The 21,671-nt window shown below is 41.0% G+C and overlaps 1 protein-coding gene across 2 annotated transcripts in view; it reads left to right on the plus strand.

Moving 5' to 3' along the window:
* The window catches only part of pitpnm3 (PITPNM family member 3), a 174,539-nt gene that overhangs the window by 57,987 nt on the left and 94,881 nt on the right, over window positions 1–21,671 (plus strand). For both annotated transcript variants that reach the window (XM_047391842.1, XM_047391841.1), the window contains exon 3: window positions 19,563–19,670. In XM_047391842.1, the coding sequence (XP_047247798.1) occupies window positions 19,563–19,670 (108 nt within the window). The remainder of the gene's footprint in view (window positions 1–19,562; window positions 19,671–21,671) is intronic.

Below are 21,671 nucleotides of genomic sequence, written 5' to 3' on the forward strand. Positions count from 1 at the left end.
CCTGGGCTTCGTCCTGGTGGGACGTGCCTGGAACACCTCCTGAGGAAGGCGTCCAGGAGGCATCCGATATGGATGCCTGAGCCACCTCAGCTGGCTCCTCTCGATGTGGAGGAGTATTGGCTCTACTCCGAGCCCTCCCGGATGGCCGAACTCCTCACCTTATCTCTAAGGAAGTGCCCGGCCACCCTACGGAGGAAGCTCATTTCAGACGCTTGTATCCTGGATCTCGTTTCGGTCATGACCCAAAGTTCATGGCCATAGGTGAGTGTAGGAACGTAGAAAGATCGGTAAATCGAAAGCTTCGCTTTTTGGCTCAGCTCTCTCTTCACCACAACGGACCGGCACAGTGCCCCCATTACATCTGTCGATTTCCTGCTCCATTCTTCCCTCCCTCATGCACAAGATCCGAGATACTTGAACTCCTCCACTTCAGGCAGGAACTCCCATCCAACCTGAAGAGAACAAGCCACCCTTTTCTGGTCGAGAACCATGGCCTCGGACTTGGAGGAGCTGATCTTCATCCTAGCCGCTTCACACTCTGCTGCAAACCACCCCAGCACATGCTGTAGGTCTTGACTAGAGGAGGCCAGCAGGACCACGTCATCTGCAAAAAGAAGAGACAAAATCCACTGGTCCCAAAACCAGACCCCTCCGGCTCTTGACTGCGTCTAGAAATCCTGTCCATAAAAGTTATGAACAGGACCGGCGACAAAGGGCAACCCTGCCGGAGTCCAACATGCACCGGGAACAGGTCCGACTTATTGCCGGCAATGCGGACCAAACTCCTGCTCCGCTTGTACAGAGACCGGATGGCCCCTAATAAAGGGCCCCTGATTTCATACTCCTGGAGCACCCCCCACAGGGCACCACGAGAGACACAGTCGAATGCCTTCTCCAGGTCCACAAAACACAAGTGGACCGGTCGGGCAAACTCCCATGAACCCTCGAGTACCCTGTAGAGAGTATAGAGCTGGTCCAGTGTTCCACGGCCGGGACGAAAACCACACTGCTCCTCCTGAAGCCGAGGTTCGACTATCTGCCGGACTCTCCTCTCCAATACCCTGGCGTAGGTCTTACCAGGGAGGCTAAGGAGTGTGATCCCCCTGTAGTTGGAACACACCCTCCGGTCACCCTTCTTATGAAGGGGGACCACCACCCCAGTCTGCCAGTCCAGGGCATTGTCCCCGACCGTCACGCAATGTTGAAGAGGCGTGTCAACCATGACAGCCCTACAACATCCAGAGACTTGAGGTACTCACGGCGGATCTCATCCACCCTCGAAGCCCTGCCACCACGGAGCTTTTTAACCACCTCGGTGACTTCAGCCTGGGTGATGAAGGAGTCCAACTCTGGATCCCCAGCCTCTGTTTCTACCAGGGAATGCGTGATGGCAGGATTAAGGAGATCCTCGAAGTACTCCTTCCACTGCCCGATAATGTCCCCAGTCAAGGTCAGCAGCCTCCCGCCAACACTGTTTACAGTGGGGGTCAGGCGATAGGACTCCTTTTTCAACTGAACAGCATCCCTTACCACCGGGTTTGGGGATGGCTGCCGCGACAGGCACAGCAGACCTTACGCCATCGACAATAGATGCGGAGAACATGGACCAATCAGACTCTATGTCTCCAACAGCACCCGGAATCTGGTCAAAGCTCTCCCGGAGGTGGGAGTTAAATACATGCCTGGCTGAGGGCTCTGCCAGCCGTTCCCAGCAGACCCTCACTATGCGCTTGGGCCTGCCAAGTCTTTCCTGCTTTCTCCTCTTCCAGCGGATCCAACTCACCACCAGGTGGTGATCAGTGGACAGCTCAGCCCTTCTCTTCACCCAAGTGTCCAAAACATGCGGCCGAAGGTCTGATGATACGATAACTAAGTCGATCATCGACCTCTTGCCTTGGGTGTCCTGGTGCCAAGTGCACTGATGGACACCCTTATGCTTGAACATGGTGTTCATTATGGACAATCCGTGACTAGCACAGAAGTCCAATAACAAAACACCACTCAGATTCAGATCGGGGAGACCATTCCTCCCGATCACGCATCTCCAGGTGTTTCCCACGTGGGCGTTGAAGTCCCCCCAGCAGAATAATGCCCCCGGGAGGGGCACTATCCAGCAGCCCCCGACAGGAAAGCCAAGAAGGCCGGGTACTCTGCACTACCGCTTGGCCCGTAGGCTGAGACGACAGTCAGAGACCTCTCCCCAACCTGAAGGCCCAGGAATGCCACCCTCTCATCCACTGGGGTAAACCCTAACACGAGATGGCTGAGCTGGGGGGCAATAAGCAAACCCACCCCAGCCCGCTACCTCTCCCCGTGGGCCACTCCGGAGTAGCAGAGAGTCCAGCCCCTCTCGACGGGATGGGTTCTAGAGCCCACGCTGTGCGTGGAGGTGGGCCAGACTATTTCTAGTCGATATTTCTCGACCTCCCCCACAAGCTCAGGCTCCTTCACTCCCACTGAGGGGACGTTCCACGTCCCTAGAGCCAGCCTAAGCATCCGGGTATTGGGACGCCTAGGTCTGAGATCAACATCTCAGGTGGGAAACTCTGTTATCTGGACAGTTATTAACTCTGTATTCCATAAATCTTGACTTTAACAGGGAGTTGCAAGATTGTTGGACTGTTGAAAAGAAAGCCATAAGAAGTCCCATCTAATATTTGCCACCAACCTTGTAGGGGACACAACTAACGTGAAAAATTGCAGCTGTAATTGCAGAGAGAGGTGGTTCTACAAAGTAATGAGGCTGTATATGGGACACTAAAGATTTTAATTTGCAAAAATGTTTTTAAATCTATATATCAATTTTCTTTGACTTTACAGTTATAAACTCCTTTGTGTCAGTCTTTGACACATAAGTACCAGTTAAATACATTGACGCCTGTAACACTGTAACTGTGCCCAGATGAAATGTGCTTGGATGTCACACCTGCCTATGTTGCCAATGTCATCGTTTTATGAGTCTGTATGTTTTAGTACACACTTATAAAAGTTGTGAAGGGAGTTTGGTTGGCTTAGGATGTGTAAATGATTGGTTTAAAAACTAACGTGTAATGGTTTTATTGTTTTGCTGCTGAAACTCAGTGTCACAATCTGAACTTTGCACAAATCGTGAACTAATAAAGACGGGCAGGGTATAAAAACAATGCAAGTGTGTAAGGTTTCAGTGACCTGGTACTCCACTCCAATATGTTATTCTTTCAGCTCCCTGACAACAGTTATAAATAAGCAATACTTGTTAAATGTGGCAGAGTGCATCTCTCCCTGTATTTCAGAAGGTTTTATTATTTACTCCCCCTGATCAAAGAAACTGAAATACCAGTAACAATGTAGGTTGTGTTGAGGTACATAATTCATCAGTTGCCTATTTGGTAACTCACATTAGGCATGTTTACATAGACATAAGTATTTGGAATAAAGTATTTTGAAATAAAAATGTGTCATGTAAACGTGCCTGAAAGAATATTCTGATCGGATTCAGTTCAATCAGAATAAATTCGTATTCCGAATGAGAGTGGTGGTTTTTGCCGATTGTCAATCCGAAACATTTGTTTGGATCATGCCACTCTGATTTTGGCAAACTGAGCTGACTGTGCATGTGTGTCCTTTGTCAACGCGACACATTTCCGTCTTTAGTAGTCAGATTCTCGGGAAATCAATTGGTCTGTTGCCACATTAAGCCTGTAGCTTAATTATGGAAAGCAATAATGCTTGTGGTTGGTTAAGGGAAATCCACCAACTCTGCCCATGTCAGAGTACTTCTGTTCTGAATACAGCGTGGTGCATGTAAACACACATCATGTTCGATCATGAAATTTGGTCCATGTAAACAATGCTAGTGTGACTGAATCCCATTTGCAGAACTGGTAGATTTGGGGTGCCGTTTGTAAAGAGTGTCATTAAGAGTGGTATTTCACCATGTCATTCATGCATTTATAAATGTCACAGTTTCAAACTAAAGTTTTAATTAGCAAGTTAAATATTTAGTTTACATACTAAATATTTAGCTTGCAAGTTAAATACATAGTTAGCAAGCTAAATATTTAGCTTGCTAAATATTGTGTCAGTCTTTGACACACAATTACCAGTAATATTCTGTTTTAAGGAGATCTGACTGCCAAATTAGCACAACAAACTGGATGCGGAGACACAGCCAGCAATGGTGGGGCAGGGTGTTAACAACTTTACAGAGACCTAGTTTATTTTAAACTTTATCATGTCAAGGGCAACTTTTAATCATATATGTCAGGGCCTCTCCTCTTAACTCCACAGGCAGAAGGCTTGATGCAGTCCAGTGTATCGGCCTGCAGCAAGGCCAGATCATCACATGCTCGGTAACCTTGGTAACACTTTAAAGTCCTTTGTTTCAATGGTTGTATACGAATTTTATAATACAATCTATACAAATACAACATACAGACTGTACCTATGAACCTTTCAATTAGGGATGAAAAATTTTTTATCTCTGTTTATTAACGAGCTCTAACGTCTCGCTGTCGCTCCACTGTGCAGTACTACTCTAGCCACTCATCTGTTTTGCTTACTGCTACTGTTTCCTGCTGGGCGGCGCAAAATTGTGATGAATTTGATGGAAAGTGACGCCAAATTCACATCTATGCGCCTTGGTCATTTCCACTAGAGTCAAATTCCAAAAAATCAGATACGAGTCGGATTCAGGACCACATATGAATGTGGCTCAAATGTGACTTGAAAAAGTCAGATATCGGCCAGATCTGACACTTTTTCTAAAAAGTCTGACCTGCTCACTTGACCCTCAAAAAATCAGATTTGGGCCACATTTGCCTGCAGTGTGAACGGGGCCATAGAGTCTATCAACCAGCCCACTGCTGCTCACGTTTTATGAAAGGGGGAGATTTTAGAAGAGAGTTATTTCCTTCACTGCACTGGTGCACTTGATTTAAAGGTTCACCCACCTACCGAATCCCAGTTTAACCTCTACTCACACACAGAAAGTAAAAATTTATGGGGAGCTTGATTGTGGAAGATAACAGAAAAGATTAACTAATGCTCTAATCGATTTATATCCGAAATGAAAAGAAATGCATCTGAAATATAAATTTTTTATTCTATTGTAAGCAAAGACTTGTTCCAAAGTGGCTCGGTTACTGAGATGCTGTAAATTGTTGCCACAACCCCTGTAGCCTATATGAAAAATCACTGACTTATATCATTACCATGTCATGGCTGTCATGATGTAAATATTTTATAAAAATAACATTTTCAGTATTACCGTATTTTCCCGACTATAAGCTGCTACTTTTTTCCCAAGCTTTGAACCATGCGGCTTGTAATGAGGTGTGGCTTTTCTGTGGATTTTTGTTCACCCGCCAGGTGGCACTTTAGCAGAAAGTGAAAAAAACGAGACAGTTGGGACACTGAGCAACACTGACATCGACACAGAAAAGGTATGTGACCAAGCTCTTCTGAGGCTGTTCAACACCGACACTGAAGAAGATGACTTCAGTGGTTTCAGTGCGCAGGAGGACGATGAATAAACCAATTCATAACTTTTCTGATTTGTTTGATCAGCATTTCACTTTTATGCTACAGGCACCATTCGGAAACTCATCAGTTCAGTTATGTTCACTTAAACTATGTAATCAGTTCAGTTAATATCAGCGGCGTTTAGCCCGGTGCGGCTTATATACTTACATTTCCATTTATTTTAAAAACTTTGTGGGTGCAGCTTCTATTGAGGGGCGTTCTATAGTCGGGAAAATACGTTATATAAAAATAGAATGTTTGGAAAATAATGTAAAGTTAGTTAGGGATAATTATATGTCAGGTTACCTTCCCTATGAATGTATTTAGAAAGACAATATAAGGATAGAAAAAGTAATTGTCTTTGTATGGTGTCAAAGCAGTCATTAAGCCATTCTAAAGATATGTAGATCCTTGGTGAGGCCTGCTCCATATTGTTCCAATGGGAAATAAAACATTTACCAAGAAACTGTCGGGGGAGGACTGTGGGATCGGACCAAAGCGCAGACAAGAGCTCGGTAGCCGCATCTTAGTACTTCCTTGTTTATTCAAAAAATATCAAAAACGTAACAAAAACACTGAAGGGAAGAATCATAAGTACAGTCCAAAACTTACATGAACTCTGCAGGTCACTTAAGGCAAAAACGTAGCAAAAACGTAGCATAGTCTCCAAACGAAGCATAGACAAAGCATAGACATGGTAGGGAACGGGGTAGTAACAGAACGAACCAGCGAGGAACTAAGCAAACAGAACTACTAATATACACAGAGCACAAAGAGGGGAACAAAAGGCAGGTAATCAAAGAAACAGGGAACAGGTGTGACATGGACGCAGGGAGACAGAGGCGAGGGGAGCAGGTGAACTTAATAAGACTAAGACATGAGGAAAGGGACTGATTAACAAAACAGTGAAACAGACCTAAACGAAAACTACAGACCAAGATAAAACAGAATCAAGAATAAACATGAACTAAGGGAAACTGAGAACTGGAGGCAGCACAACAACCTAAGATCTAAGGACTAGCAAAAGAAACCATAAAGTCCAAAAATGTCACTCCATGACAGAAACACTGGTCAGCTAATGTCCCTTTGCAGATCAGAGAGGTTAATCGGCACTTCATCTTAGTTATCCTGCACAATCCGGAAATGTCTGGTATTGAATTTGAATTAGGTATTTTCCAGGTGTGGGTATGTATGAGAAAATAAAATGTATGGAAAGCAATTTGTATGTCCAGTTTTATTCCCAATCCCACTGTTATTTTTTTTTGGTCAATTCTTTCTTTTAAAAAGTTGCTTCAAGCAGTGTGTTTTCACAGTAATATTATATCTAATATTCACATAGTTACTATAATGCCAGCTCTGTTTTTCATCTACCACATCAGGCCTTGGGTTTATCATTTTGGCCTCTCTGACTAAAAAGCACAGATACATGCATGCTCAAACAAATTTGAAGGATTCTTTTCAAGGATGAAAAGATATTATGGCACCTAGGTTAAAAGAGATAACTCTTTTAATTTCTACTCCCTAAAACAATTAAGCTGCTGTTCCCAATCCTGCCATGGATGTTGGCGTATCGGAAAACGATTGCTGGTGGGTGTAGGTGGAAGGGAATGATAGATGTTTTGTGGAACATCAAGTCCTGTGATGTGTTTTGATGCTCTGTTACAGTGCAGTGTGGGTGTAATGATGAAGGTGTAGCGTTCACACAGTTCTATTTCATTGGGTATGCTACTTTTGCAGTGACATCACCCACTCTGTTTACTTTTTCATAATCAAGGGTTAACTGACCATCTCCAAATAAAAGTCAAATGCTCTATGAGTGCCCCCAAGATGTCTAATGCTTAGCTCAATTAATTAGAAAGTTAGAGTCAGTTAGAGCCCCTCCACGCATTCAGCATGCTGATGTGAGTTAATTTAATCATTGCAGAAAATCACTATCACTGTTTTATCAGGATTTAACTTCTTAAAAGAATAGCACTTAGAAAATACCTGAAGACTCAGGGTAAAGAGCATTTTTAGAAAGATTTTAAGTATGCAAGATTTTAAGTTTTACCAACCAGTGTGAAGTTGGCAAAGTTTAGAAATTTAATTAACATGGTTTTATTCTTAATTCTTTATTCTTTATCCATCCATCCATCCAAGATCTCCCATAAACGTACTTTTGACAAGAAGAAAATATGGTAATTCTGTCATCTGCTGCAGTTTTTTTTAAGATAAAAAGTATATTTGGTTAAAGTTATGATTAAATTCATATATACATTCAATTGTATGTATCTAGGCACGTGAGCTCCACACATTAAATTTTAATATTCATCTGGTAGGGTTATCTGACTCATCATGTTCAACATTTATAGATAAACCCCAAGAAACCTCATTTTACTGCATCAGAGGAATGTCAGGTGGCTGAACATAAAAACGTCTCAGTTGCTCTGTAAAAACTGGTCAGCTGCTACGAATGCTTGATATGATGAGATAAATAAATATGTTAATATTGCATCAGAGCAGCGGGGGTCAGTTGCTGCTTTTCTCATCATTTAACAATCACAGTTGCTATTCTTCTTACCAAGTCAAGGCAGTAACTCAGTGTTAACTGACAGGCTGAGCGATGTGTATAATTTCCCATTCTCCCTTGGGGATTAGAACTGCAAACAAATTTCACTCTGTTTTTCTGTCTGTTGTTTGAATTAGATTTTGCCGATTCCTCATAATTCCAGCTGCAGGAGCTGTGTTGGATAAGTCTGTTTTCCTTGCCTGTTATTTGTTGATTTCATTGTGCTCGCACTAATTTCTGAGTAATATTAGTGTTAGTGCTGCAGGTTTAAGCATCTTAAATACACTTCTGGCATTTTCTTCCTTTCTGGTAGGCGATTCAGAAGCTACTCAGTGACTTGCATTATTTTAGTATTTGATGTAAAGCCTGCTTTGCATTTTGCTTTTGCCTAAACCCAAGCATATCTTACATCCCATAGAGAATTGTTTGGATCAAATATGTGCTTCTTTCTGGCTTCTTTTTGTGCTTGACTGTGTTTGCTTGAATCTGAACACATGTGTGGCCTTATTATTAAATTCGGGTCAGTATCTGGATGATCGAAAGGGAAAGGAGAAGGAATCAGACGGGTGTGGAGGTGTCACAGCAGATAGTGAGAGACAAACTGTGACCAGTAAAGAAGCCACAGTGTGGACAGGCTGCGTGGATCCCCTGTCAGGGTCTCTCTGAGCTGCCAGTTGGAAACATGTGAGAGGGGAAAGATGTCTGGCAGGTAGATAGGTGTCTTTCTGCATGACTCATTCTGACTTAAACTGTCCTCCATGCCAAGCAGTGACAAGAAGAAAACTGTGGTCTTGTGGACCACGCAGTTTGCTTATTTCATTAGCCGTTTTGGCACATTTCATTAGCTGTTTTGGCACATTTTTGCTTTGCATTTACACTGACAGTGTTGTGGTATAAATGCTTCGAGGTTCAAGTCCCAGTAGCTCATAACTGTAAAGTAAGAGGAAAAAATGATATAGACTTTCACATATTTTGACAAATAACAATCTGAAAACTGGTGTGCCATTTGTATATAAGTGAATACTTTGTAAACCAGCATTCACTGCAATTACAGTTGCAAGTCTTTTAAGGGTTGCACATTTAAGGAAAAGTTACTACTTATTCTTCTTTGCAAAATAGCTCAAGCTCAAAAATAATGGACAGAGAGCTCTGGTTGTATATGTAGGGTTGTTGTCCTGCTAGAAGGTGAACCTCCGCCTCATTCTTAATTATTTTGCAGACCCCAACAAGTTTTCTTCCACAACTGCCCTGAATTTATCTCCATCCATCCTCTGACCAACTCTGATCAGCTATGCTGTCTCTGCTGAAGAAAAGCATCCCCAAAGCACAATACTGCCATCACCATGTTTCACTATGAGGAAGATGTGTTTGGGGTGAGTTGGAGTGTTAATTTTCACTTGGAAAACTTGGCTCCATTTACTAATTAGTTGACTTTCAATTCAATTCAGTTTTATTTATATAGCGCCAGTTCACAACACATCTTCTCAAAGCACTTTACAAAGTCAATTCAGTCGAATCATACTGATTTCAAGTCGGGTACATACATTCCAATTAATTCTTGCTATCAAACAGTGCAGTATTGTTATTCAAATTAGTTAAGAATTTTTCAAACTAAGAAACACAGCAGATTGCATCAAGTCAGTAACTTGCAGCATTCACTCCTCCTGGATGAGCATGTAGTAACAGTGGACAGTCGCTTGCATTGACTTTGCAGCAATCCCTCATACTGAGCATGCATGTAGCGACAGTGGAGAGGAAAACTCCCTTCTTACAGGAAGAAACCTCCAGCAGAGCCAGGCTCAGTGTGAGTGGCCGTTTGCCACGACCTACCGGGGATTTGAGAAAACAGAGCAGAGACAAAAAAGAACACAGAAGCACTGATCCACTAGTACTTTCTATGGGAAAGAAAAGTGAAACAGTCATGGTTATAGATCCTTTAGTGGCTTCATATAGGAGAGCAAGACAGCTAAGCAGATGAACTCTGAGCCAATTTTCAAGTCTAGAGTATGAAAGAGAGCATATACAGTTAGTCACAGTAGAAGCTCAGTCAGTAGCTATGTCTAGGAGAGAGGGTTAAACACTGAAAGACAGGGCCAAGTGTATCATCTGTATAAGACTGTGCATTAAGTTGTTGGCAGCAGCAGCCTGGGTGATGTCCCCCTCCAGGAAGGTGCCACAGCTAAACACAGAGCCAGGGCAGATGTAGATACTAGAAAGAGAAAAACAGTGAGAGAATATAAAATTAAAGGCTGAAACAACAGCAAAAAACATAAAACTGGATAGTAGTATGAGAATGTAGCAGTAGAGAGTGGAGTGAAAGAGACTGTGTAGAGAGTGAAAATGGTCATTATGTCCTCCAGCAGCCTAAGCCTATAGCAGCATAACTACAGAGATAGCTCAGGATAACCTAAGCCACTCTAACTATAAGCTTTATCAAAAAGGAAAGCCTAGCCTAAGCCTAGCCTTAAAAGTAGACAGGGTGTCTGCCTCAAGGACTAAAACTGGGAGCTGGTTCCCACAAGAGAGGAGCCTGATAACGGACAGGGACCGTTTGGGAATCTTGATATAATTTTGTGTTGCCACCCAAATAGGAATCTTATTGAAACAGGAAATTTTAAGTACAACACAAAGTATTTTTTCTTTTGGTTACCAAACTTTTTGCTTTCACATTAATTCAATAACAAATAGGGCCACAGACATTCAGCAACATTTACTCAAAAACATACTTGGGCAGACCCATTACTTAAACTTGGCTAAATAGAGCAAGTGTTTTTGAAGAAAGAATGACCCATATTTATTTCTTGCTGCTCAGCTGCAACATTGTTTCAGGACTAAAGCAGAAAACAATAAACCTGATAAACTATATTGTTTTATTAAGGCCTTTGTGTAAATTTTGCCTTTTTGGATCAGTATGATTTACATATTCCATTTTTTCAGCAATCAGACTACTTTGTTCATTTAATTAAAATGATGCCTGTTTAAGTTATTTTAGGTAAACTAAAGAAATTCCCAATAAATTTACTTTGCATTTTTAATAATATACAAAACTTGGATTTCTGCAACCCTCAAGTACTTTTAACTTGACAATTTTGTCCCACAGAGTGAAAAGTTCAGAGACCTCTGGTCTATAATCCCTGATAAAAACACTGAAGTGGGTGGTTGTGACATGGCAGTCACAGGAGTTTAAATTCTTTGATAAAGCACTGCAGAGGGCTTTTTGAATGATAATTTGGTATGCAAATGTACTGTCAGTGCTTGTAGGTAATTTTGGCAATGTTACCCTTTTTTCACCTTTTAGTTTTAAGAAATGAAAGTCAATAAAATATACAGATCAAAGTTCCGGTGCCTGCACAAATTATTAGCTTTGTGAAGATCAGGGAACAATAGATGCTAATTTAAAACAGAAAAAAAACAGCCATTATTCTGCTGTAAAAGCCACTCCTTTCATATTCAAATCTTATGCAAATAGATGGAAATTTGTTTGCAGAATGTGTTTGAGTTTAAATTAGATCCAGCTCTACCAACAGAATGTGCTGTTTTATCATCAGAAATTCCAGAAAACTTGGAAAATTCTCCCTTGGTAAAAAGTAAAAAAGGTGGAATTCTTTAACAGACTGAAAGCTCCGTTGGTTTTTTTCTCTGAAAGGTGCTGCACCCGAAATAACATTACATAGGTCAAAATACATGGAATATGCAACATGTCTGACAAGAAGCATGGCTTTAAATTGCATTCAATCCATCACTTACTCCTCTTAAAAAAAATCACTTCAACCTCGGATTTTGTGAATGGACATTTTGACATTTTATTATAATAAAAAAGGTTATTTTTAGAGCAAACTTCCCAAACAAAAGTTACAAAGTGCTTCACAGGATTACATTTGGAAGCAATGAACATTTTAAGTGGAGATAAAAACAAGATTATGTAGCGCATAAAGATTAAAAGTTATAAGAGTATAAAAACAGAATCATTAAATAAAACTTTTATGATTGTTAAGACCTGCGCTGTTTCAGTTTCATCTCTGCCTAATACATTTCCCAAACTATATTTTGTATTTTATCAGTGTTTAAAAATGCTGCACCTTGTACATTGTTGCTTCATACCACTATGACTAAAAGCACTCTGAAAAACATTAAAATCCTAATAACAGCATAAACCGAGTAGAGTAAATACTAATCCATTACAGAATACTAGATCTTCTTTATTAAATTTTTTTCCCCCTTGCTGCACATCTTATCGGGATCAAATGAAATACAGCTCTTTACAAAAAAATTTTTCGCTAGCTTTTCAAACTGCTATATTTGATGGTAAGCTGAGAAATATCAAATTATTAAATATTTATCACTAAATGCTGCATTGCAGTAAGATTATCACACCAAGTATTTTAGTGTAATTTAGACCCTTGTGAGCAAAGACATGGTGTATCAGAGCTGCAGTCTCTACAGCTAAAGGATGTTTAGAAAGAGCCACAGAGTCGTCACCTCCTGGGGAGAAAATAGTATCTTTATCGTTTTGATAGTGATGTTAACTTTGAAAGGTGGCTGTCCAGTTTCAAACGCATGGCCATTAGTGACCATGGCCATTCAGGAAAAGGGAGGGAGAGAAGCCTGGATGTGCCCTCCAGCGCAGACCAGGCAGTCTGCAGCAAACTCCCTGTTGTCCTTTTTCATTGTGGCCCACCAGAAATGCCTTTTGAGAAAGGAAGATGTTCAGCCTCCACTGAGATTACAGGAAAATCTTTTTACAACGAGATATCTATTACTCTGAGACAGAATATATATGGAAAAAAAGTCCAACCACATGACTTTTTTCTGTTGCTCCTGAGTCCAATTTTTACTCTCCCTAGAAAACTGAAGCTTCATTTTAAGTATTCTGTTTAGTTCCAAAAGTTTCAGGTGAACATGAGGTTGGTTTTTGGGATTACCTTTCATGTCAATGCCTGATCCCCAATCGTAGCCATTCTGATTTTGTCTGATTACATTTCTTCCTAACAGGGGTTGTTTCACCACTCTTTTCTGTAGCTTCCCTTTTTCCCATTTTATTGACAAGTTAATGGACTCCTTCTTTAATGTTCTTTGAATTGACCATTCAAATCACTCTTACGCTACAGGCTATATTCACTCATACATAAGATGATTCTCTGGTTGGTCGCAGCGTGGGGATTGGTGTCTTGCCTAAAGATATCTAGACATGTGGTGGGGGAAACTGGAACTGATTTGCATCCTTTTGCATCCCTACTTTTCCCTCAGCAAGGGCTCTTCTGAAACAGGGTCATTTATTTTCCATGACTGCAGGATGTGTTTTGCAACATGGCTACCCAGAAGCTCTGCATTAGTAATGTTTAAAGAAGGTGAAACCTAAAAATCAATAAAATATTTTCTTCAGTGGTTGGCTCTTACCTAATGGTTTTGATAAGGAGTCCAAATTTGTTAAATTTTTGGCTTGGGATTGTGACCCACCTGGTGGATGCAGAGGAAAGGTATCAAAGAGTGAGACAATAGGGGATGATATACCACTGTGTGTTAACGTGAGGATTAACAAGTGCATGACCTGGATCCGCAGTGCTACAGCCAGTCACACATATTAACATTTGCACTTACAAAAACAGATAAGGATCACAAATAAAGAGGAGAGGGAGAATAACTTTGAATATGTTGGAAAATTCAATGTTTGTATTGATTACTTAAAAAGTAAAATGTAATTACTGAAAGTGTAATTTTCAAATTAATTTGATAAAAAGAACACTGGAAAAAGTCTTTAAAAAAGAAGACACCTCTTTGAAGACCAAATGAGTCATTTGTATGCAATACATTGACTAGTTATGATCTGATTCACAGTTCATGTTATTTTCTCAAGTCTGTGTTTATTAAACTCTTTTATTGCTTAACTTGTGATATATTTCTAACAAGATATCCTTGCTTAATGAGAACAAAATTAATTTCAACTATTTTCTTTAACCAGTGGCCAGTGCCGGGCAGAGCACATTTCCTACTGACAGAAATAAAGAAATCCATGTACTGTTGTTATATCAACAGTATTTGTTGATATAATGACATCTTCTGGTGTTTTTTAAAATATTTAAATAGGTGGGGGGATCTATCAGTGAGAATCCTTGCTATGTTGGTTTTGTTCACAATGTCTGTATTGGGTGTAAATATTGTGTTTATAGATTGGTTTAAAGGTGTTAGTGGCTTTTTTCCAATACATAAGCAAAGATTTGCATATTCCACTTTGCATATCTTGAGTCATATTTAGATTAACGAGCTCGATAGTTACATAATACGTGTCAGAACTATCCTTTTATGATTTTATTCATGTTATTGTGAGGTATGGAGCTGCTAACTCCAAACAACTGTTTAGATGGAGGGTGTACAATTGACTGCGAGGTAGTTTAAAAAGAGTTGCTGTTTTTTTGTGTGAAATTGTTAAATGTTCCTAAACGTTTCTACATCCAGCTACAAAATTGCTCAGTCACATTCAATAAGTTAGAATATGCCTTCCAATGAATCTCGTTTGTCAGATTAAAAGTACCTTTTGAAAATAACAACCTTTACGCAGGTATTAAGTATAAACATTTTTTTATTGGTCTGATGTAATATTCTAATCTTAGGTGTCATGTTTTCATTAGTTGTAAACGGAAAATCATCATAATTAAAAGAAATAAAGGCTTTAAAACATCAACCAGTCTGTGTGTAACTAATCTATGTGTTTCACTCAGTGAATTGAGTTAATGAAATAAATGAACTTTTTAATAATATTCTAATTTATTGAATATAACTGTATAACCTACCTTCAGTTTCCTACTTTCCTACTTGTGGTTACTTCATTTAACTTCCTGGTAACTTTCCTGCAACCTACTAGGTACTTTTCTGGGCCTTAAAGGTTACTCGCTTTTTTTTTTTTCTTTCTGCTCTCGGTGGAGGAGGACGCTTTTCTCTGTCTCCTGCACCCTCCCATATCTGCCCTGCTTCAGCTTTGTGTCTTGTCTTTCTTTTTGGAGCCTCTTTTTGCATATCTTCCAAAATTCTGAGTTATGGATTTGGTCAGCTGGTCTCTCAATGCAAGTTTGGACCCCCTGCAGTTTGCCTACAGAGCCAACAGGTCTGTAGATGATGCAGTCAACCTAGCCCTTCACTTCATCCTCCGGCACCTGGACTCCACAGGAACCTATGCCAGGATCCTGTTTGTGGATTTCAGCTCTGCCTTCAACACCATCGTCCCAGTTCTGCTACAGGAGAAGCTCTCCCAGCTGAGTGTGCCCGACTCCACCCGCAGGTTGATCACTGACTTCCTGTCTGACAGGAAGCAGCGCGTGAGGCTGGGGAAGCACGTCTCTGACTCCCTGACCATCAGCACCGGTTCCCCCCAAGGCTGTGTTCTCTCTCCTCTGCTCTTCTCCCTGTACACCAACAGCTGCACCTCCAGTCACCAGTCTGTCAAGCTTCTGAAGTTTGCGGACGACACCACCCTGATCGGACTCATCTCTGATGGTGACGAGTCTGCGTACAGATGGGAGGTGGACCATCTGTTGGACTGGTGCAGCCAGAACAACCTTGAGCTCAACGCTCTAAAGACAGTAGAGATGGTTGTGGACTTCAGGCAGAACCCAGCCCCACCTGCCCCCATCACCCTCTGTGACTCCACAATTGACACTGTGGAATCTTTCCGCTTCCTGGGAACCATCATCTCCCAGGATCTCAAGTGGGAGCCAAACATCAGCTCCCTCATCAAGAAAGCCCAGCAGAGGATGTTCTTCCTGCGGCAGCTGAAGAAATTCAACCTGCCAAAGACTATGATGGTGCACTTCTACACAGCCATCATTGAGTCCATCCTCACCTCCTCCATCACCATCTGGTACGCCGCTGCTACAGCCAAGGATAAGGGCAGGCTGCAGCGTGTCATTCGGTCTGCTGAGAAGGTGATTGGCTGCAGTCTACTGTCGCTCCAGGAACTGTACACCTCCAGGACCCTGAAGCGGGCAGGGAAGATTCTGGCTGATCCCTCCCACCCCGGTCACAGACTGTTTGAGACTCTCCCCTCTGGCAGGAGGCTGCGGTCCATCCGGACCAAAACCTCACGCCACAAGAACAGTTTTTTCCCATCTGCCACCAGCCTGGTTAACAAAGTCCGGAAACCACCCTGACACTCTCCCTTTCCCCCACACCCCCCCTTTTTTGCTGACAGGACACCTGTAACTTGTAACTCTATGCGTTACATTAACGCTCAGCATGGACTCCTGCTTTACTTGCACTGCCATACTTGCACAATGATTACCTGCACTGTTGTATTGCTCTTGCATCTTATACTGCTCTATATTTACTCTCACTCACTTAAAACTGTGCACATATATTTATATTATATTGTAGATATGTTTATACTGTTTAATTTGTATTGTATTGCACCGACTACGCCAAAACAAATTTCTTGTATGTCCAAAAACGTACTTGGCAATAAAGCTTTTCTGATTCTGATTCTGATTCTGATCAGATTTTTCCACAAGAAGACGGGGTGAAGGACAACCCTCTTGTCCAGACGGGGCATTTTTCTCCAGATACACGATTGACTCCTGGAAGAAGTGGAGGATTGTGTGTCTGTTGATATTGTCAGTGCAGGATGTAGAAGATGTGTATACAATTGGATGTTTGATAACAGGATTTCTGCTTTTTGGAGTTGGCGGTTACCTGGCATATCAAAAAATTCGAAAAACTTCGGCAGCTATTCTGGCCATTGTAAGGTGCATGTATGATGGGATCTGCAGAGCGATCAACACTCTGACTGAGATGTTATGTGAGCTGAATCGCAGACTGGAGGTGATCCTTACACAGGATTGCTGGCAGGTTGCGGTTCCTGAACTCGGGTGAAATGGGATAAATCTTGGAGAAAGTTGTTTGCTCAGACCTGGCGGAAAGGACCTGGAATTTGGCTGTTTAGATTGAGAAGCACCAGCGAGACTCTCAAGGCTGACGGAAAATTATGAGTCAGCCTAATCCAAATGATTGTTGTTTTTCTGAATCTGGCTCCCCTGCACGGCCTTGATGGCTGGCTATCTTCAACCTCTCCTGGAAGTTATGTAAACACGACGCTCTGCTCCCTCTGCCCCTTCCCTCCCCTGAGGACATCCGTGGACCTGCTCAGAACTTTGTGGCCGGTTGATGAACATTCCATCATATCATCAAGGACAATGACCTCTGTGACAGTGCTTCACGGACATACTTTGCACACACTCACATGCTTAAGATGGTATGAATCAGAAAAAGGCGGACCCAAGATTCAGCCAGATACATTACTGAAAGTTTAAAAGCTTTATTCAGCCACAGGAAAACGTCACACAGGTAACTCTCCTCACAGCTTCCAGGAATCACTGAGGCAGAAAGAGGGATTAGTGACTTGTAGTCTCTCCAGATTTTGCAGGGATCAGAAAAGCCACTAACCTGCTTTTGTCTTGAGTGGAACTTGAAACCCAGAGGAGAAACCTTAGTGGGCGGCAGGCGGTGATCTCCACAGCACAGGTGAGAAGTGACTCCAGGCTGAATAATCCGAGGGCTAGGCTGGCTCAATAATCCAAGGACAGAAACAGGGTCAACGATCGGAACAAGAGGCGTCAGGCAAGGGGCAGGCAGAGGCATAAACCAGATGCAGGAAACAAGGTCGACAACCAAAATCCAAATAGTCCAGCAGGGAGCAGGCAGAGGCATAAATCCAAAAAGCAAGGCAAGGTCAAGAACAATGATCAGACAGGAAGGAACGCTGGATATCTACTCACATGGTGGCTTTCAAAAATCTGGCACCGTCTGCTTGTCAGAGTCAGTATATATCAGGGCAGACACAGGTGCTTGGCATTCCACATATTGCACTGCACTGCAGCAGCCACCAGGTGTATCTAATCTGCTGATTGCAGCCAGGGAGACAGGGTAGAGCAGACATGCCAGAATCATGACATAAGATAAACATATACAACCTTCACACCACCTTCACTGGATCCCCTGCATGATGTTGTTTTGCATATGTGTTGCTTCTTTGTGCTGAGGTTTTTTTTGCAATCTTAAACTGTATCCTACTAAGGATAAAGTGTGAAATATGATTTTTTCCCCTCTTCTTACCTAATGTGGTCTCTTTTCTCATCTACCTAAATGTGTGATTTAATTATTTTTCATAGATTTTCATATTTCTCAGAAGGATTACAAGCGAAAGCCAAATATTATTAGTATTTGAAAATTTGGACTAAAGCTGTTTTTACACCAATGACCAGAGATTTTTAGATTTCTTAAAAGGATTGTATTACAACTATATCATACCAGTGACAGTCAAACATTATTAGTATTTAAAAAGTTTGGACTAAAACTGTTTTATACCAGTGACCTCAAAGATTAATATTATCATTTTTCTACTAGCACCAGATGAATTCCTTACCACAGAGGACTTAATGAGCTAATTACCTCTATTAGAAAGATTGGATTACAAACAGCTCTTACCAGTAAACTCCCAAGGATTATTAGTGTCATTTGATTTGTTTTCTGTTTGATTTTCTGTTTCATTGTAATTTGTTTCCTCATAAATAAACTTGACTTGACTTGACTCTGGAACCAACTGGCTACTTTCCTGCACGTTACTTGGACTCTGTGGATACTTTTACAGAATTTTCCAGGTACTTTGACTTAGAGGGTAATTTCCAGGACTTAATATGGTCATTTTTTACAAACGTGGACATCACTTTCCAAAACTACTACTAAAATATGAGGATTGCAACCTCTTAAATTCCAAATAGTAATCTAAAAGTTCAGTCTGGATTTGTAGATAAATCAATGATCAGTCTCACCTTTATTTTCTAGCTTTATTTACTTTAGAAAATACTAAAAACAATCATTTAAATATTCTAAAAATGTAACAGACTCAGTTCAAATATTACCCTGTGATTTTTAGATTAACACCCACCAGTCTTAAAGAATTGTATTTTATTCGATGAAATACTAGAAATAAACACAAAAAAAAAAATTAACTAAGTAATGTCCTGCAGTAAAGATGTCCTCAGTCTGTGTAAACATAATTTCTGCCAAATGTCAGTGATGCATTGGCAGCACAATAGCTGTCTGAGTTGTCTCCTGCTATCATGAGCCATATGAAACACACTGCATGGTTGCCACGCCTAATTATTTGTCCCATCATCATCATCTGCCATGTGGCTTTTTGTTTTGTTGTTTACTCGCTATATGTTTGTCTGTGTACGCACTTGGCATGAACAATGTTTACTCCTCGATCTCGCCAGATTTAAATAAAACCACACCCAACAGATAGAATATCTTGATTTTGTGTTGCTCTTTTTTTGAGTGCATGCAATGTCCATAATGGAAATAGACTTAAACACTTGAGATAGAAATCAAGCCTTTAATTTCTTTTCAACAAATAGCTCTTTGTTTTGATAATATAGCTGATATGCATGAATACAAGTGGACATTTGCTGCAGTTTCTTGTCTTTATTTAAGCATTTACTCTGTGTCTTTGTGTATGTACCAACAGATGTTATGGAGGGAAAGAGCGCCATTCTGCTGGGCATGAGTCAATGGAACTCAAATGACCTGGTGGAGCAGATCGAAACTCTGGCACATATGGAGGACCAGTCGCATGGTACACACACACGCACACACCCAGATATAATCAGACACACTTAGACTCATGGACACAATGAGGTGTGCATTTGTCTTTCTCACGTCCAGAAGGAAGGTTTGAATTGCCTGGAATGATAGTGAGAGTTATTTGCTGAATAATGACAATAGTGGTGCGATTGTAAATGGAGTGTAGCTTCTATTTAAAGCCACATAAACTCATTTTTTTCCATTAGTGTCCAGAACGAGTAAAATATGTGATGGCTTCATCCTGTGATGCTGTAACAGGTGCAATGAAATATTTTTGGAATTTAAATTGTAACCAGATCCATAATAACCCCTCTGACAAAGACAAAGAAGGCTCGGAGGCTTAATAAAAAATAGATAGTTAAAGGGCATGCAGCAGATGCGGGGGCGATGGGCTAAAGGGAGCTAACTGGTAACTCCATGGTCAAGGTGTCTGTTCTTACAGTGACATTAACTGCATTGTGTTGTTTTTCTTCAGGCTTGAGTTGCTCCTTCCTTTGAATCCAAGATTGCAATTATTTCATAGTTCTGAGGCAAAAAGTATGTCCAATGGAGAGACAGGTTTTCGGTTGGGGAGGAGAAGGCTGTCCTCTTCTCCTGTTTACTTCCCTGAGCTTTATCCGCGTTTCCTACATGGATTGTCTTTGCAGCAAAAATGCTCACTCTTTTTTTCATTGCCAGTTAGCGGTCACACATCAATTCAATATATTCTTGTTAAAATGTTTTTTTAACAAAAGTACAATTTGTGTCCTGTAGTCCATCAGATACTGTGAAGCCAGATTGACCTGTTTTTAATAGTGGTATGGCTATAAAGGCTATTTTGTCAAAATAGTTTTGAAATTACTCTTTTGCTTTGAAATTACAGAAAGGCCAGTTATGATTTAGTTATTTTCCATTGTTGTAATAGTTAATAGTTTGGAAATATGATGTTTGCCCTTCAGTCTTTTGAGGCAACATTTTTTTTATATATTTTAAAAGGTTAATGTTTAAACCAAACTGATGACTGATTGGTGACATAGATCTTAGTTCAGTTCCAAAATATTATTAACGCTTCAGGTCATTTACAGCTGTCCCTAAGAGGTTTTATCTCTGAATCGCTTTTTGATTCATGAAATGTTCTTTTATGACGGAAGTACTGTTCTCCGAGTAAAACGTAATTAGAAAACGATGGAAGCTTACTGATTTGCAACCAGAGGCTTTTTGACAATAGTTGCTGATTTCACCAGTGAAATTGATAAGGCATTATGGTGACTCACTTAGAACATTTGTTGACAGAGGTCTGTTTGTACATACGTACCATGACTATCACACTCAACCATGCTGTAAATGTGTGGGCAGAAAAACAAAAGCCGCACTGGCCGGCAGTGGTGGGCAGTTATTTGTCATGTTTGTGTGTTTATTGAAACTTTCACATTATACTGAGATCTGCGTCGTTTATGTTAATATTAGAAAGGTCATTTCATCCAGGCTTCCACATTACAGATGCTTGACAAACAAAATCCACCTACATTGCCCAAGCTACTTATTAAAGCGAGAAACACCACATTACCATTGGTCACATGTGGTGAGCATTTTGTTATTGATCCCTAGATTAACATAAATAAAAAATAAAAACACACATACAGCAGAAGATATGTAGAGATATTTTCATACTGATATGAATTCAGTGCTTCTTAATTAGGCCTTGTGATGCCTGTGGATAGGCACAAAGCAACGTTTATTTATGCACATCTAAAGCACTAGTTAAAATAAAATTCATGCTCTGCAAGCAGAGTAGTTTCAACCTTCGTTTATTTGTCTTCTGTAATCAAGTTTTAAAAAATATCTCGATAAAACTTTCTCTGACTGGATCCTGCAAAGGGTTCTGGTGAAACCAACCCTGGGGCCCTGGAGGACGGTCGTGCCCCTTGGAGGTATCTTATAGAATGCCATGGAAGCCTGGAGAACACTCAATGGAGCTCTGGAGAGCGGCACTGCATCTCTTGGAGGAAAGTTG

This window comes from Girardinichthys multiradiatus, chromosome 18, assembly GCF_021462225.1.
Source record: "Girardinichthys multiradiatus isolate DD_20200921_A chromosome 18, DD_fGirMul_XY1, whole genome shotgun sequence".
NCBI lineage: Eukaryota > Metazoa > Chordata > Actinopteri > Cyprinodontiformes > Goodeidae > Girardinichthys > Girardinichthys multiradiatus.